This window comes from Neoarius graeffei, chromosome 19 (genome assembly GCF_027579695.1).
Source record: "Neoarius graeffei isolate fNeoGra1 chromosome 19, fNeoGra1.pri, whole genome shotgun sequence".
NCBI classification, from domain to species: Eukaryota; Metazoa; Chordata; class Actinopteri; order Siluriformes; family Ariidae; genus Neoarius; species Neoarius graeffei.
The window spans coordinates 33,400,645-33,418,032 of NC_083587.1; the positions used below are offsets into that span (position 1 = coordinate 33,400,645).

Genomic DNA, 17,388 nt, shown 5'->3' on the forward strand with positions numbered 1-17,388 from the left:
GATAGGATTCATGATAGAAAATATTCAAGAGTTAAGCAGTGACAGGTTTGGAAACGTAGATGAGCATCTGCATGCACAATTTTCACACCACGGCCAGCGAGCGTCTGATATGCCTACATTTGGGGCTTATATTTAAAAAAATCTGTACCCCTCAATTAAAGTCTTGGCAAGCCAAAGTTCCTCCACCTGTCCACCATTGTTAGATTTGGTCTTGGCTTTATTACATTACTGAGTGAAATCACAGTTTGCAGCTGTTCCTGTCACTTCCATGGGTTTTTCCTCAGCTGTGCATAGACCTCACATAGGCATGGTTCCCCCCAAGTTCCCCATTGTTTTATATCACAATCATTTTACTGGCTTTATTCACAACCCGAACACAGTAAAGAGCTCTTTAAATCACATTACAGTATATGACTTTTGTTATCTGCAGGAACTTACAGCATGCAAAGGTCAGCCATGAATTCAACTTACAGAAGTAGTTTTCCTTCTCTGAGATTTATTTGTTTGTTTAACCTATACATGAATTTTATTTATTAAGGTACATTAATTTAATCAGAATTTGCTTTGCTTTCTATAAAACAGTCTATTCGGTCATATAGAGTTGAAAAGAATCACATAGGCCACAATTTTTTATCCTGGTAGAAGATACTACGAATAGGCTACAGATGCTGAAATGTGTACAGTCTGTAGGAATGCATATAGTCAGATAAGTAAAAAATGTTGCATATGTTAACAAAAAAAGAAGAAGATAAAGTAATTTATAGTAACGACATGTTTTACAGGTGGACCTTCATTATCACAAGTTAAAACAAATGGTCAATTTATGTGTTAAAAATTATATCACTTAAACAAAAATGCCCTTGTGCCCTTATGAGTGTGTTATAAATATCCTCTAATAACTTATATCTCATAGTTTGCTTTTGTAACTGCCTCCAACCGCTGTCATATCCTCTGAATTGCTTGGAACATCTCATTAATATTTTACTGTACTGCAGAGTAGATTGGTATCTGTGTATTAAGAATATATACAGTGTGGGCTTTATAGATAATTGGGCTAATTTTGAGGGCACTGCTGGCCTGTTAGAGCGGGATGGTATCCATCCCACTCGGGAAGGTGCTGCTCTCATTTCCTGCAGCATAGGTCATAGTCTCAGAACAGGCCTAGTTAATTTCTGACTATCCAGAGCCAAGGCCAAGGAGCAGACAAACAGGCTAAACCGACTGTCTGCTAGCTGCGCAGAGTCGTCACTCAGGGTCCACTACATCGAGACTGTGTCTGTTCCCCAAGTTCAACAAAAAAGTAGAAATATTCAGAGAGTTTGTTCCAGTAACCTAATCAATATAAAATTAGATCATACTGACTGTACAGCTGCTGCCAGCACCTTTGATCTAAAGGTGGGGCTATTAAATATTAGATCTCTTACATCTAAAGCGCTAATGGTTAATGAACTTATTACTGATCAGGAGTTTAATGTACTGTGTTTAACAGAAACATGGATTAAGCCAAATGAATATATAGCATTAAATGAAGCAAGTCCTCCTGGATACAGTTATATACACCAGCCTCGTCTAACTGGCAGAGGAGGAGGCGTCGCGGTTATTTATAATGATTATCTAGGTGTAACACAAAAACCTAGGTATAAATTTAATACATTTGAAGTTCTTCATACTCATACCGGTATATTGTATGTAGCCTCGAAAAATAGGTCTACCCAGTTAATTCCGTTACTTATTACTTACAGGCCCCCGGGGCCATATTCTGAGTTTCTTTCTGAATTTGCAGATTTTATCTCAGATCTGGTTATTTCCTTAGACAAAGCTTTAGTTGTCGGAGATTTTAATATTCACTTCAATAACCCAGAAGACCCTTTGAAAACAGTGTTTGTGTCCATTTTAGATTCAGTAGGGATTAATCAGAATGTCATAGGACCGACCCATAATGGTGGTCACACCTTCGATCTAATACTAACATTCGGGTTAAACGTAGAAAATATAGTCATACTTCCACAGTCTGAAGTTATCTCAGATCATTATCTCATTTCATTCAAAATGTGTCTGAGTAATAATATATGCACCTCACCACGCTACTCTATTAAACGTATATTCACGTCAACTACTGCACAGAGTTTTATAAATGATCTCCCAGAGTTATCAACTTTGATCGGGTCACTGTCAGCCCCCGCAGAACTTGATCAGGCAACTGAATGCTTAGAGTCAACATTCCGCCATACTTTAGATAATGTAGCTCCTCTTAAAAGGAAAATGGTCAGAGACAAAAAATTAGCACCCTGGTATAATGATGACACTCACTTTAAAACAGACCACTCAAAAATTGGAACGTAAATGGCGTCAAACAAAATTGGTAGTGTTCAAATTAGCGTGGAAAGAGAGCTTCCTGAAGTATAGAAAAGCTTAGTGCTGCTAGATCAACATATCTCTCCTCCCTAATAGAAGATAACAAAAATAATCCTAGATTCCTATTTAATACTGAAGCAAAATTAACCAGGAATAAGTCCACTATAGACACATGCACACCTGTAGTATGTAGCAGCAATGACTTCATGAATTTTTTTAATGACAAAATTGAGAACAGTCTCAGCATTTAAGTCTAGGCTGAAAACATATCTGTTTAGTCAAGCCTTTTGTTAATGATGTTTATGAGGTAAAGGAGTAGATCTGGAGGGTCCTCAGACATAGAGTGTTTTGGTAAACTGGGATGTATGGATGCTGTCAGTCCCCACTCGCTTGCTCACTCGAGTTTGTTGACAGTGTAGTGGCTGCTGCTTTATGTCCCGGGGCTCCCTCATGCCTGTGTTACCTTCTGGCTTTCTACTTTTAGTTATGCTGTCATAGTTAGTTGCCGGAGTCCCTGCTTGTACTCGGTGCAATATGTATACTGTTCCTACTTATTCAGGTGACATTGGGCATACCTAACAACCTGCGTTTTCTTTCCCTCCCCCCCACCCCAAATCTGTCCCTCTGAGTTACATGGAGTCAACAGGAAATCTTTTGGTGGAGAGGGTGGAGACCTCGACTGGCTATCGTAGCCTGCAGGGAATCGGCTGTCAGACATTCTGACGCATGTCCAGACCCGGTGAAATGTAACTGAATTGTCTTGGCCAGCCCTAAGGGTCCCATCTGCATCTCATCATTGCTGAGGAGTGTGCTCCCAATCAAGCATCCAGCCAGAGCAGGTCATGATATCTTTTACCATATTAACATGCCATTGTTGTGTGTTATGCCTGATGTAAAGACTCTCGTCTCTGCGAGCCTACCACACAGATTTAATACTTGTCATTTTTAGGGCATACCTAACAACCTGTGTTTTCTTTCTCTCTCTCTCTCTCTCTCTCCCCCCCCCCAATCTGTCCCCTCTGAGTTACATGTTGATCTCGGGATTGAGATGCTGGCCTCTTCTGCCCCTCGGACCTGCTTGAGCCATCCTGGTGCCCTGTGTCTGGTCGGAGTTTTATCGCACCACTCCTGTGAAGGATGGCCCCATGAGGACAGTTGAGGGTTATACCTGTTAAAACTGTTAATATTATAGTCAGGCTGTCTGTTGTTGCCCAAATGAGGATGGGTTCCCTTTTGAGTCTGGTTCTTCTCGAGGTTTCTTCCTCATGTCGTCTGAGGGAGTTTTTCCTTGCCACCGTCGCCACAGGCTTGCTCATTGGGGATAGATTAGGGATAGAATTAGCTCATGTTTTAAGTCGTTCAAATTCTGTAAAGCTGCTTTGCGACAATGTTTATTGTTAAAAGTGTTAAAAGCGCTATACAAATAAACTTGATTTGATTTGATTTGAGAATATCCGACAAAAAATTCAAACTACTAATTTAAGGTCAGACAATGTAAGTGACCCTGTAGTTAACAATATAACTATCAGATCAGCAATTACAATGTTTTACTCCCCTTAGAAAAACTGAATTACTTTCATTAACCTCGGCATCAAAAGCCTCAACTTGTGTACTAGATCCCTTACCTACATGTCTATTCAAACAGATAATACCTGAAGTAATTGAACCACTTCTAAAAATAATAACTTCTTCTCTTAGGATTGGCTATGTACCCAAATCCTTTAAACTAGCAGTTATCAAACCCCTGATTAAAAAACCTGACCTTGATCCCTGTCAGCTGTCCAATTATCAGCCAATATCAAACCTTCCCTTTATCTCCAAGATCCTTGAAAAAGCTGTGGCACAGCAGTTATGCTCATATTTACATAGGAATAACATCCATGAAATGTATCAGTCAGGATTTAGACCTCATCATAGCACAGAGGACAGCTCTGGTTAAAGTAATAAATGACCTACTGTTGGCGTCTGATCAGGGCTGTGTCTCGCTGCTTGTGTTGCTTGACCTTAGTGCAGCATTTGATACCATTGATCATTCCATTCTTCTGGATAGATGAGAAAATGTTGTGGGAGTTAAGGGAATGGCCCTCTCCTGGCTCAGGTCTTATTTAACTGATCGCTATCAGTATGTTGATGTAAATGGTGATTTTTCTAGACATACTGAAGTAAAGTTTAGTATTCCACAAGGTTCTGTCTTGGGTCCACTGCTTTTTTCTTTATATATGTTACCTCTGGGTGATATTATTCGTAAACATTGTATTAGTTTCCACTGTTACAGTATGCTGATGACACACAGTTGTATGTTTCTGCAAACCCTGATGAGAGACACCAGCTTAATAGAATTGAGGAATGTGTGAAGGACATTAGACACTGGATGCTTATTAACTTCCTTCTGCTTAACTCTGACAAGACTGAAGTACTTGTACTAGGAGCACATGCAGCTAGAAGTAAGTTTTCTGATTACACAGTAACTCTGGATGGCCTTTCTGTTTCTTCACATGCAGCAGTAAAAGACCTCGGAGTGATTATTGACCCCAGTCTTTCATTCGAAACTCACATTGATAACATTACCTGGATAGCTTTCTTTCATCTCAGAAATATTGCTAAGATAACAAATGTAATGTCACTACATCACGTGGAAAAACTAGTTCATGCTTTCGTTACCTCCAGGTTGGATTATTGTAATACCTTACTGTCTGGATGTTCCAATAAGTGCATAAACAAGCTCCAGTTAGTTCAAAATGCAGCAGCAAGAGTCTTTACTAGAACTAGAAAATATGACCACATCACCCCTGTCTTATCCACACTGCATTGGCTCCCAATCAAATTTCGTATTGATTATAAAATACTACTATTGGCCTTTAAAGCACTGAATGGTCTTGCACCACAGTACCTGAGTGAACTTCTGGTCCTCTATGACCTGCCATGCCTACTTAGATCAAAAGGTGCAGGCTATCTGCTGGTACCTCGTATAGTGAAGGCTACATCAGCAGAGCCTTTTCTTACAAAGCCCCACAGTTATGGAACAGCCTTCCAAGTAATGTTTGGGAATCAGACACAGTCTCAGCGTTTAAGTCTAGGTTGAAAACATATCTGTTTAGTCAAGCCTTTTGTTAATGGTGTTTATGAGGTAAAGTAGTAGATCTGGAGGGTCCTCAGACATAGAGTAAACTGGGATGTATGGATGCTGTCAGTCCCCCACTCACCTGCTCACTCGAGTTTGTTGACGGTGTAGTGGCTGGCTGTTTTATGTCCTGGGGCTCCCTCATGCCTGTGTTACCTTCTGGCTCTCCCCTTTTAGTTCTGCTGTCATAGTTAGTTTTGCTGGAGTCCCTGCTTGTACTCAGTGCAATATGTATACTGTTCCTACTTATTCAGGTGACATTGGGCATACCTAACAACCTGTGTTTTCTCTCCCCCCCCCCCCCAAATTTGTCCCTCTGAGTTACATGTCAATCCTGGGATTGAGATGCTGACCTCTTCTGCTCCTCGGACCTCCCTAATCCATCCTGGTGCCCTGTGTCTGGTTGGAGTCTCATTGCATCGCTCCTGTGGAGGACGGCCCCATGTGGACAGTTGAAAGTCACATGTGGAGGACGCTCTGGACTCTTACAGTAATGCTTTTATGGCTGAGGACTACAGCTGACTTGCTAACTTTAGGACTGCAGTTGTCATGAACAATTTTGCACTCAAGTTTCCATCAATGAAGAGTTTATAACATCAGCGAAACTGACTTCATGTTAAAAATGTTAATGTTATAGTCATGTTGTCTGTTGTTGCCCAAATGAGGATGGGTTCCCTTTTGAGTCTGGTTCCTCTCGAGGTTTCTTCCTCATGTCGTCTGAGGGAGTTTTTCCTTGCCACCGTCGCCACAGGCTTGCTCATTGGGGATAGATTGGGGATAAAATTAGCTCATGTTTTAAGTCATTCAAATTCTGTAAAGTTGCTTTGCGACATTGTTTATTGTTAAAAGCACTATACAAGTAAACGTGACTTGATCTACCGGTTTTCCCACATAGAAAAGTCTTCAGGGCAGAGGGATCCATGGTTTCTCTGTTAAGCCTAGGTCACAACCGGACGTACGATTTTTTGGCCGTGCGATTTTTGGCGTTTCCCAAATCGCTGTGTTTTTTTTTTTTGTTCATGGAGAAAGACGCGCGTTGGCCATAAGTTTGCCTTGCAACCTGAAAAAAAAGTAAGCGCCCGTAGAGTTTGTTTGACATGACAAAGAACCTCTGTGGCCGGTCTACAGCTCGAAAATCAGCACGTTACACGCGCGCTCTCGTGCGTTTCACGCGTGCCCTCCGTGCGTTTCTTGCGTTTTTTGCACGTAGACCGGCCGTAGGAGCACGTACGGCCGGTTGTGACCGAGGCTTTACATGACAAGCTGCATTTTTTTTGTCTTATTAATATGAAGAGAGAGAAACAAGAGAGTCTGGTGAGAGAACAACTTACGTGTTATAACATAAATGATAACAGGAAGTAACTTCATTCCATTATAGCTTTCTTGGAAGTGCTACTAGGGGTCATTTCTACCACTTGCCACCAGGCTCCACAACATGTCAACATCCCATCAGGACACACCCCAGCTTCTCAGTCCATGAAGAACTTCTCCTTCTTCTCCTTCTTCTTCTTCTTCCAACCAGCAAGGGCACCAATGATGGACTGTTAAAATGTGTAGGGCATTTAAATTTGGCGGAGCCCATCCCTCTCCAAACTTGATCAATGGACAATTTAGAGTAGTCAGTTAGCCTAACTTTGGACTGTGAGGGAAACCAGACCACCCAGAGGAAACCCACACAGACATGGGGAGAACATGCAAACTCCACACAGAAAGACCCCTGTCGACCGCTGGGCTCGAACCCAGAACCTTCTTTCTGTGAGGCGACAGTGTGACAGAAGCCCCTGTGAAGAACTGGAGAGAATTTATTCATATACATACATACAGTGCAAATATAGGATCACCATTGCTTGTGGTGGTGCTGCCCTTCGACACTTTGTATTTTTGCACCTAATCACTGATGACTCTTTGCAGTGTGTTAATTGTCAAAATTGTCTCCTTGGAGATCAATAAAATCTATCTATCTTTTAAAAGAAGAAACCTTTATTTGTCACATGCACGCTTCAAGCACAGATTCATCCTCTGCATTTAACCCATCTGAAGCAGTGAACACATGCACCCAGAGCAGTGGGCAGCCATACTACAGCGCCCAGGGAGCAGTCAAGGGCACTTCAGCCCAAAGCCGCCCCACGTTAACCTAACTGCATGTCTTTGGAATGTTGGGGGAAATGGCGCACCTGGAGAAAACCCATACTGACACGGGGGGAACATGCAAACTCCACACAGAAAGGCCCCTGCTGGCCGTGAACCCAGAACCTTCTTGCTGTCAGGCGACAGTGCTAACCACTACACCACCATGCTGCCCATATCTACAATGGTGCTCGAAAGTTTGTGAACCCTTTAGAATTTTCTATATTTCTGCATAAACATGACCTAAAACATCATCCGATTTTCACACAAGTCCTAAAAGTAGAAAAAGAGGACCCAGTTAAACAAACAAGACAAAAAATATTATAATTGGTCATTAATTTATTGAGGAAAATGATCCAATATTACATATCTATGAGTGGCAAAAGTATGTGAACCTCTAGGATTCCCCGGTGAAAAATAAATGTACTTTATTGTATTTAAAGTATATTCATATTTCCAATAGTATATTGAAAATGTACTTACACAAATTGTACTTTTTGTAAATATATAAAAAGTATACTAACATCACGCTTTCACGCTAACACTTTTAACACACTTTCAAATAATCATATTATATTACACTTTATAGAAATGTATTATACTAAAATATACTTTAAGTGAAAGTTATGTGTAATTTAGCACATAAAAGTACACTAAATACACTTCAAGTTGCACTTTTCTACAATTTAATTACAATTAAAATATATTTAGTAAAAAATTAGTTGTTCCAAAATAGCATGCCTCAAGTTAACTAATCATAAACACACTTGAAGTATATTGATGATTAGTGTGGCTTCAAGTACACAAAAGTATGCTAAATTTTAGTACACTTAGCACATTTATTTTTCACCAGGGTTAGCAGTTAATTTGAAGGTGAAATTAGAGTCAGGTGTTTTCAATCAATGGGATGACAATCAGGTGTGAGTGGGCACCCTGTTTTATTTAAAGAACAGGGATCTATCAAAGTCTGATCTTCACAACACATGTTTGTGGAAGTGTATTGTGGCACGAACAAAGGAGATTTCTGAGGACCTCAGAAAAAGCGTTGTTGATGCTCATCAGGCTGGAAAAGGTTACAAAACCATCTCTAAAGAGTTTGGACTCCACCAATCCACAGTCAGACAGATTGTGTACAAATGGAGGAAATTCAAGACCATTGTTACCCTCCCCAGGAGTGGTCAACCAACAAAGATCACTCCAAGAGCAAGGCGTGTAATAGTCGACGAGGTCACAAAGGACTCCAGGGTAACTTCTAAACAACTGAAGACTTCTCTCACATTGGCTAATGTTAATGTTCATGAGTCCACCATTAGGAGAACACTGAACAACAATGGTGTGCATGGCAGAGTTGCAAGGAGAAAGCCACTGCTCTCCAAAAACAACATTGCTGCTCATCTGCAGTTTGCTAAAGATCACGTGGACAAGCCAGAAGGCTATTGGAAAATGTTTTGTGGATGGATGAGACCAAAATAGAACATTTTGGTTTAAATGCATGATGTTTGGAGAAAGGAAAACACTGCATTCCAGCATAAGAACCTTATCCCATCTGTGAAACATGGTGGTGGTAGTATCATGGTTTGGGCCTGTTTTGCTGTATCTGGGCCAGGACGGCTTGCCATAATTGATAGAACAATGAATTCTGAATTATACCAGCAAATTCTAAAGGAAAATGTCAGGACATCTGTCCATGAACTGAATCTCAAGAGAAGGTGGGTCATGCAGCAAGACAACGGCCCTAAGCACACAAGTCATTCTACCAAAGAATGGTGAAAGAAGAATAAAGTTAATGTTTTGGAATGGCCAAGTCAAAGTCCTGACCTTAATCCAATCGAAATGCTGTGGAAGGACCTGAAGCGAGCAGTTCATGTGAGGAAACCCACCAACATCCCAGAGTTGAAGCTGTTCTGTACGGAGGAATGGGCTAAAATTCTTCCAAGCCGGTGTGCAGGACTGATCAACAGTTACCGGAAATGTTTAGTTGCAGTTATTGTCATATTTATGCAGAAATATAGAAACTTCTAAAGGGTTCACAAACTTTCAAGCACCACTGTATCTATCTATCTATCTATCTATCTATCCATCCATCATCTGTAGCTGCTTATCCTGTTCTACAGGGTCGCAGGCAAGCTGGAGCCTATCCCGGCTGACTATGGGTGAGAGGCGGGGTACACCCTGGACAAGTCGCCAGGTCATCAGAGGGCTGACAACCATTCACACCTACGGTCAATTTAGAGCCACCAGTTAACCTAACCTGCATGTCTTTGGGGGAAACCAGAGCACCCAGACGTGGGGAGAACATACAAACTCCGCACAGAAAGGCCCCCATCGGCCGCTGGGCTTGAACCCAGGACCTTCTTGCTGTGAGGCGACAGTGCTAACCACTACACCACCATGCCGCTCTATCTATCTACTTTAAAAAAAAAAAATTCTGATGTCCTGCTATTGGAATTTAATCAACGTTGATTATTTTTCCATAACAGCACACCCTGTCAGGTTTCCTATAATCTGTTGTCAATTAAGTGGATTTAACCAACAAAAGACAACATTTTCTATCTGTATTTCTATATAGTGTCATAAAATTGTTTTTTTTGTGATCATAGAAAAAAAACAAAACAAACAAGTTACCCCTGATCAGTTTTGCGTGTTTTTGTGATGTTATCTGTAATGGGATGCTGAACTGATGGAGATGTGTCAGACTGGGGTAAAAGTCTGGTCTGGAGAATCTGGAGGTCATGTGTCCCAAATGTTTGAAAAACCCATGAATGAATCCCTAACCATAAAAATCCCTGTCACCATTCAGTAATTTCTCAGAGGCCCCGTTTCATGTCTGAAACGCCTTTCTTTTGCCGCAACGTGTCGTAGAAAGTGTGTCAATCTTTGGGAACCTCTTTCGGCCTCCTCCCACCACAAGCTGTGGCTCAAACCCAAATTGCGCTGGATTGGACATAATGTGCACTAGATCGTCTGTAGAGGTCACTCCTGTTAGTAGTGCACCTATGTAGAGAGCACAGCGCGGATTGGGATTAGACCTGTCAGTGGGCAGAACAGAACGGTGCCGGAAACGCTAGCTAACTGTTCACTTATACGAACAATTTTTTTTTAAAGCTGGATAACGGCAGATAAATTTTAAGACGCGGTTTTTAGTCAGTTGTGTGTCATTTTAACCTGCAGTTTTCTGGATAGGAGAGACAAACGGTAAAGAAGACGCGTTGAGAATAATTTCAGCTGTCGGCTAGTTGCTAGCTTGTCAGCGCCGACTCTTTCTCGGGTTTGCTAAGCTAGATGCTAAAAGGTTAGCGCCGTCTCGACCGAGTTGCACCACTGTTATTGCTTAACAGCGTTTTAAATGTCAAGGTGTACATTAAATTTTGCTTGGCTGCACGTCTTTGCAACTGTATCCTTCGTTCAGTTCGGTTTGAGTAAAATTTAAAAGCTTAATTTGACATGGAAGCTTGGGAACTAGACATCCAGCTAGTTTAACTGTCTTGCTAGTAAATAGTTATTGGCCCACAGCTGGAGCGCGCTTATTGGGAAGATAAGTGTAGTGTAGTGTTGTTTTGTTCCTGACTTGATTTAGCTACCAAGCAGAATTGACTGTAAAAGCGGAATATTCTATATTATTATACATTATATCGATGAATTATTGTCTCTGCAGCTTGCTGTTAGGTGTGAAGAGCTGAGATTATCCGAGGTGGTGAGTTGGGTTGGACAGCTATGCCAAGTGCCAATTAACTGAGAGACAGCTAGAAACTCTGAGGCGTTGGTGAGGAAAAATAGGACTGGGTGTGAGATTTAATTTCTTGTTGCACAAAGTGAAATGGCCACGGCCAGTAGCATAGCTGCATCGCTGGCGAGTAAAACGAAAACGAAGAAAAAACACTTCGTGGCTCAGAAAGTGAAGCTGTTTCGAGCCAGTGACCCTCTGCTCAGTGTGCTCATGTGGGGAGTCAACCACTCGGTAAGTGTGTTTTGTTTGTTTGTCACTCACTCTGCTGGAATGGATTAATGAGATGAGGGTTAAAAAAAAAAAAGTGTGCTATAAACCGTTATACTGGTCATGCCTGACAGTTTTTATATTCGTGCCATGCAACAGGACTAGTGTTTGCTGTGTACACGGTATCCGACATTATGGGGTTTGCGGTTTGAAGTTTCCACGGTATGATAACCTAGTTTGAAAATATCACGGTTTCATGCTGTCAAAGCATTTAAAAATGGATGCAAGCTGGTGTTAGTGTCTGTCTTTCAATGTCAAGTGACAACAAATCCCCTCATTATTGTGTATTTTTTTTAATAATATTTATTCAGGAAGATCATGTATGGGGTATCTAACCTGCAGCCGTTATGCACATTACAAAAAAGAGCAATAAGAATTGTCAATAATACGGGATATCTTGAGCATACAAACGCATTATTCGTAAAAGCACACACTCTGAAATTCACGGATCTGGTTAAACACAAGACTGCACAAATTATGTATAAAGCAAGACATAACCTTCTTCCGGGTGAGGTACAAAATACGTTTATGGAAAGGCAGGATGGGTATAACCTGAGAGGGGAAATGAATTTTAAGAGAGTAAATGTTAGAACAACTCTGAAAAGTATGTGCATAACAGTCTGTGGGGTGAAATTGTGGAATGGTCTGGAAAATGAACTCAAAAATAGCACCAACATAAAACTGTTTAAAAAATTATTATATAAAAACATGGTAATAAAAATATATGAGAATGAGGACAGGCAGACTATATAGGTGATGATGAAATTAAGAGCAAGTCTGTGACTGGTCTTCTTGTATTTAGTGTATAGCTATAGGTATGTGTATATGTACTGTGTATATATGTATTGTATGTCTGTATATATGCATAACATAAGTATCTGTATATATGATTTGATTTGGTCGATATTATACCATGTCGGTATGTTTTGGTATGTTGGTATGTTTTCTTTTTTGTTTATTGCTTTTGTTTTCTTTTGTGTATATATAGTTTATTATGGTGGAAAGTGACATTTGATTAGCGGTGGTATAGAGGGTTAGGATTGGATAAGTTATTACTTCTTCCTAATCCTTTCTGAACATTGTTATTGCCTTGTGGCTACGCTATTCTGTTTGTTTATGATAATGTTTTGATTATTGTATTTTTTTATTTAAATTTTTATTTTTATATCTTCTTTATTGTTCAGAATAAAGTACTCAATCAAAAAAAATCAATCAAAATCATGTCACATGAGGTCCTGTCTATAAAATTATTACATAAGGAAATATTCACAAATACAAAAAAAAAATTTTACAAATCAGAAATGTTATTTACCAGCTGGTAGGTCCATATCGTGAAATACCGTGACCGAGGTCTTGAAAGTACTGACCGAGGCCGAGGTCACTTTATTTCACCATACGGACCTACCTTAAGCTGGTAAATAATATTTTTTTTCTTTACCAAATTCTAACAGAAAACGAGAGCGCCCAAAAGGGAAAACCGAGCCGCCATTTTGAATCCTAATTCACGGCTGTAATGCAAATTGCTTCCTCCTCGGTATACAAGTGCACTTCCATGGCAGGAAAAAAACTACATTTTGCCGCCTATGTAGTCCCCTATTTATACAAAACTGAGTCATTCAGGGTTCAGCCTTGTTTTTGCTCGGCGTTAGCAACAGTTACAGGTTTTTAGCTTTCTCCTGAAATGTTTTCTTTTATTTCTTCTTCCTCAGGGTAGTAAAACTCGCTTTCGCTGTGAACACTGTTGTCATCGCTATCCATGATGTAAAATTAATGCTATTCTCCTGAGAAATGTGGAAATAAATGTTGACACACATTGCTACTATGTTTGTTGTTGTTGTGAACAAGCGAGTCGCCAGAGATCTGTAACCGGGGTCCGTAACGTAGGATACGGACCCGCTCGCCAGCCAATCGGAGCGCAGGATTTGATGGAAACCGGACTGCGAAAAAAATTATTACAATTATGAAGTTAAGTAATCGTTAACTTTCGATTTTTAAAAAATGCAAATTTTTAATTGAACATAGGTCCCTTGGCAAATTGTTCCGGTCCTTGCCAGTACTTTTGTAGTACTGTTTTTTTTTTTTTCCCCAATTCCTTTTGGCCTGTGTTAAGCGAATGTCATTTCTTTTCCTGGTGTCGTAGCTGTGGAAGTCCTTGCTGTATTTGATGTCCCTGTCGATAAAGCCATTGAGATATTTGAAGGCCAGTAGTACTCTATGATGGGTACGACGTTGCTTAAGTGTTTTCCACTTAAGTTCACACAGAGCATCAGTCGAAGATGAGTATACTGGAACATTCAATATCAATTTAACACATTTTATTTTAGAGAATTTGTAGCTGGTTCATGATGATGGAGTTATTTTTAATCACCCCAGATGAAATCTGCATAATCGAATAGTGGGCAGATAAGGCTGTTACACAGTGTGATCCTAGCGTGTCTGGGTAGGAGATCTTTGACACGTCTCAGTATACCCATCCTCTGCTTGATTCTGATGCAGTCTCTGGATCTAGGCACGCTACACGAATTTAGCCTGGTTTTTAGAATCAGAAGCAAGTTTGTTGCCAAGTACGTTCTCTCATACAAGGAATTCGCTTTGGTGATTGGTGCTTGAACAGTTAAGTTTGTCATGGCCAATAAATTTCCAGCACCAGGCTTTGTAGTGTGACATAATCAAAGGATGACTGTCTAGCCTCTGGGACACCCTGATGAAAAGTCTAGCATGCCAGTTATTTTATTATTATTATTATTATTATTATTAATGGGTATGAGAGTGTAGTGAAGATGCAAGGAGTGGGTCAACTGTGCTGGAAAATAGGGGCTGCAATAGTGAGGTGAGAAAGCGAGTGCAGGCAGGGTGAAGCAGTTGGAGAAGGATTTCGGGAGTCATTTGTGATCGGAAAGTCCCAGCAAAAGTGAAAGGTAAGATGTATAAAAGAGTAGTGAGACCAGCTGTGATGTATGGATTCTTAACGAAGAGACAGGAGGCAAAGTTGGAGGTGGCGGAGTTGAGGATGTTGAGGTTTACGATGGGAGTGACGAGGTTGGACAGGATAAGGAACGAGCACATCAGAGGGACAGCACATGTGGAGAGCTTGGGAATTAAGCTAAGAGAGATGAGACTGAGATGGTCTGGGCACATCCTGAGAAGAGATGCAGAGCATGTGGGAAGGAGAATGTTGAGGATAGAGCTGCCGGGCACATGAAAACGAGGAAGGCCAAAGAGGAGATACATGGATGTGGTGAGAGAGGACATGAAAGTGGCAGGTGTGGTAGAGAAGGATGTGGAAGACAGGGAGCAATGGAGACGAAAGATCCGCTGTGGCAACCCCTAACCGGGAGCAGCCAGAAGATGATGATTGATTTTTTTTTTTTTTTTTGGTATATTCTTGCCTAGTTTGATAACTCCAACAACATGTTCCTTCTGTAGCCATGATTTGAGAATTTCTTGACCCTCCTCCCCAATGACATGCAATGATGTGAACGATGATTTGGTCACCGTCAAACTTAGTGTTGTCAGTCTTCCGACCAGGACATGGCAGGAATTTATGCCACTATGATTGCCTAATCTAATGTGACGACCGGGAAAAACAAAACTGTCATTTTGTTTATCCCAGCAGAAGGAAAAGTGTTTTGAGAGTGATGTTTCCATTTTTTTTTTAAAATGTTCTCAGTACTGTAGTTATATATTTTTCATTCAAAGCTGAAGGAAAGTAGCCATAAGGAAAGATGCCATGCTGAGCCAAAAAAAAAAGTCTAGCCAGGGTGGCAGTTGTTTTGTTTAGTTCTGGTCGGCAGTGCCATTCTTCACACATCATCTGTTTTTGATCGCCGTTGTGTACTATACAGTTAAGAAGTTTGAGCAGAGATAGTGATGTAACATTGCTACTACAATAGCAAAGGTTTGGAAAAAAACAAGTTTTTCAGTGCTGTTTGCGTCTCCTGCATGGAAAACCTCAGATTGTAGTATGATTCGGGGAATCCGAAGGAGGGGGTTGTGAAATTTTTAGGGAGTCCGAGCCAGACGTGAAGGATTAGAACCACTGGAGAAAGGAACTTGATCAGGTTATAAAAATGAATGGATGGATGTGAATCATAGACCTGATGTGGTCTTCTGCTATTGTAGCCCATGTGCCCCAAGGTTTTCCACTGTGCCTTCTGAGATGCTCTTCTGCTCACCACAGTTGTAAAGAGTGGTTATTTGAGTTGGCATAGACTTCATCGTCTCAAACCAGTCTGGCCATTTGCCTCTTACTTTCTTTATCAACCAGTCAATGGATTCGCGCCCCCCCCCCCCCCCCCTTACTATTTATTCTGTGTAAAGTCTGGAATCTGTTGTGTCTGGAAAATCTCAGGAGATTTCATAAATGCGTTCCTCAAAATTAGCCCATCTGGCTCCAACAGACATGGCATGTTCACAGTTAGAGAGATTGCATCTTTTCTAATGTATGATGTGAACCTTAATCAGTTCTGAAGCTCTTGACCTGGATCTGTCTAGTCTGTGTATTGCACTACTGCTAGATGATTGGCTGATTGAGAATTGCGTAAAAGATCAGGTTTACAGACGGGTGTTCCTGTTTAAGTGATCGATGAGGTTCTATGTTTCTAGTGCATGTTGTCCTGAGCAAATTTGATATTGTGCATATAAATGGCTTTCGCACCATGATCTTTGTAGTTTGAGTCTGCTGTCTAAATTTAGTTTCTTCAGACATTTGTTAGGATTTTTTTTTTCTTACACTCCAGCAACACATTTGTAGGTGCAGTTTTTATCTGCTTTTCTATTCTCATCCACTGCAGTTATAAACTGATTATTATTTTAGCGGGTAGACTATGAGTAAGTAAACATTTGGTTTCCTGTCGAGCCATTTTGGCACATCGTGATAAATTTGGCATGTCAGCATTAGCTAATAAAATAGAGCTGATGAGTACAGTCTCGTGCAGCATGCGCCATTTCACTTTCGAAACAGATCTATTGGTGTTTGCGTTTTCAATCAGTTGTAATTAAAATGCATGTACCTAAGCTCACGTGTGAAAGTTAGTGCCTCTCTCCTTGATTCTCGAGTTGGTAGTTCTGATGGGGTTGGTTCTCAGTGCTTGGGTGACTTTGGGTCAGCTGATATGATGAGAAAATAATAGTATTGAGCTTGCAGAGTCTGAGTTTGTAAATATGAATATAAAAGCTGTTTCATGAATGACTCAACTGGTAAATCCCACCTCACTGCTCTAAAGCACATATGGTCTTCTGGAGGAGCTGAGAAATTAATATTTGTTTGTAAATGCAACAACAAACTCAAGTTCAGAATGGCAAATCCTTCTTCTGTTTTACCAAAAAAGGCACTTAGCATGTTTATATCAACACATCATACGACTTTCACACAAGCACTTGTCATTTTCATGCCATTTGTGAATCATTATTCAGCAGTCAGTTCTTCACACCCCATTTTACAAGTTCATAAATTATGTTCAGTTTTGACTTTTCTAACTGCAACTCATGAAAGGGTTTCAGCCTCACCCCCAATCCTCTAAATCCCGGACACCTCAACTCTGTGAAGTCATTCATCCGCCTGAGGCTGTGTTACAGACCGCGATAGTCCTTTGATAAGATCAGATACCTGTCGGGTAGGATATTCACGTTCATATTACAGGAGCAAATCCTAATTTCATTTAAGATGTTTTATATTATTTTGCTACATTTGATCTCTTATCGCTGCTATATTAGTCAGTAATCAAATGTCAAATCTGTTACCTGGCAACTGACAATGCACTCCGAGCTGTTGGGTATAAACTGAACACTA

The 17,388-nt window shown here is 40.6% G+C and overlaps 1 protein-coding gene across 2 annotated transcripts in view; it reads left to right on the plus strand.

Moving 5' to 3' along the window:
• The first annotated feature begins 10,621 nt into the window (after positions 1 to 10,621).
• Positions 10,622 to 17,388, plus strand: part of pip4k2aa (phosphatidylinositol-5-phosphate 4-kinase, type II, alpha a) — a 56,660-nt gene continuing 49,893 nt past the window's right edge. The window contains exons 1-2 of one of the 2 annotated variants that reach the window (XM_060900007.1): positions 10,622 to 10,798; positions 11,259 to 11,561. In XM_060900007.1, coding sequence (XP_060755990.1) covers positions 11,421 to 11,561 — 141 coding nt within the window. In that variant the 5' untranslated portion in view covers positions 10,622 to 10,798; positions 11,259 to 11,420. Of the gene's footprint in view, positions 11,562 to 17,388 lie in introns of both variants that reach the window. The other variant, XM_060900006.1, reaches the window with a different exon arrangement.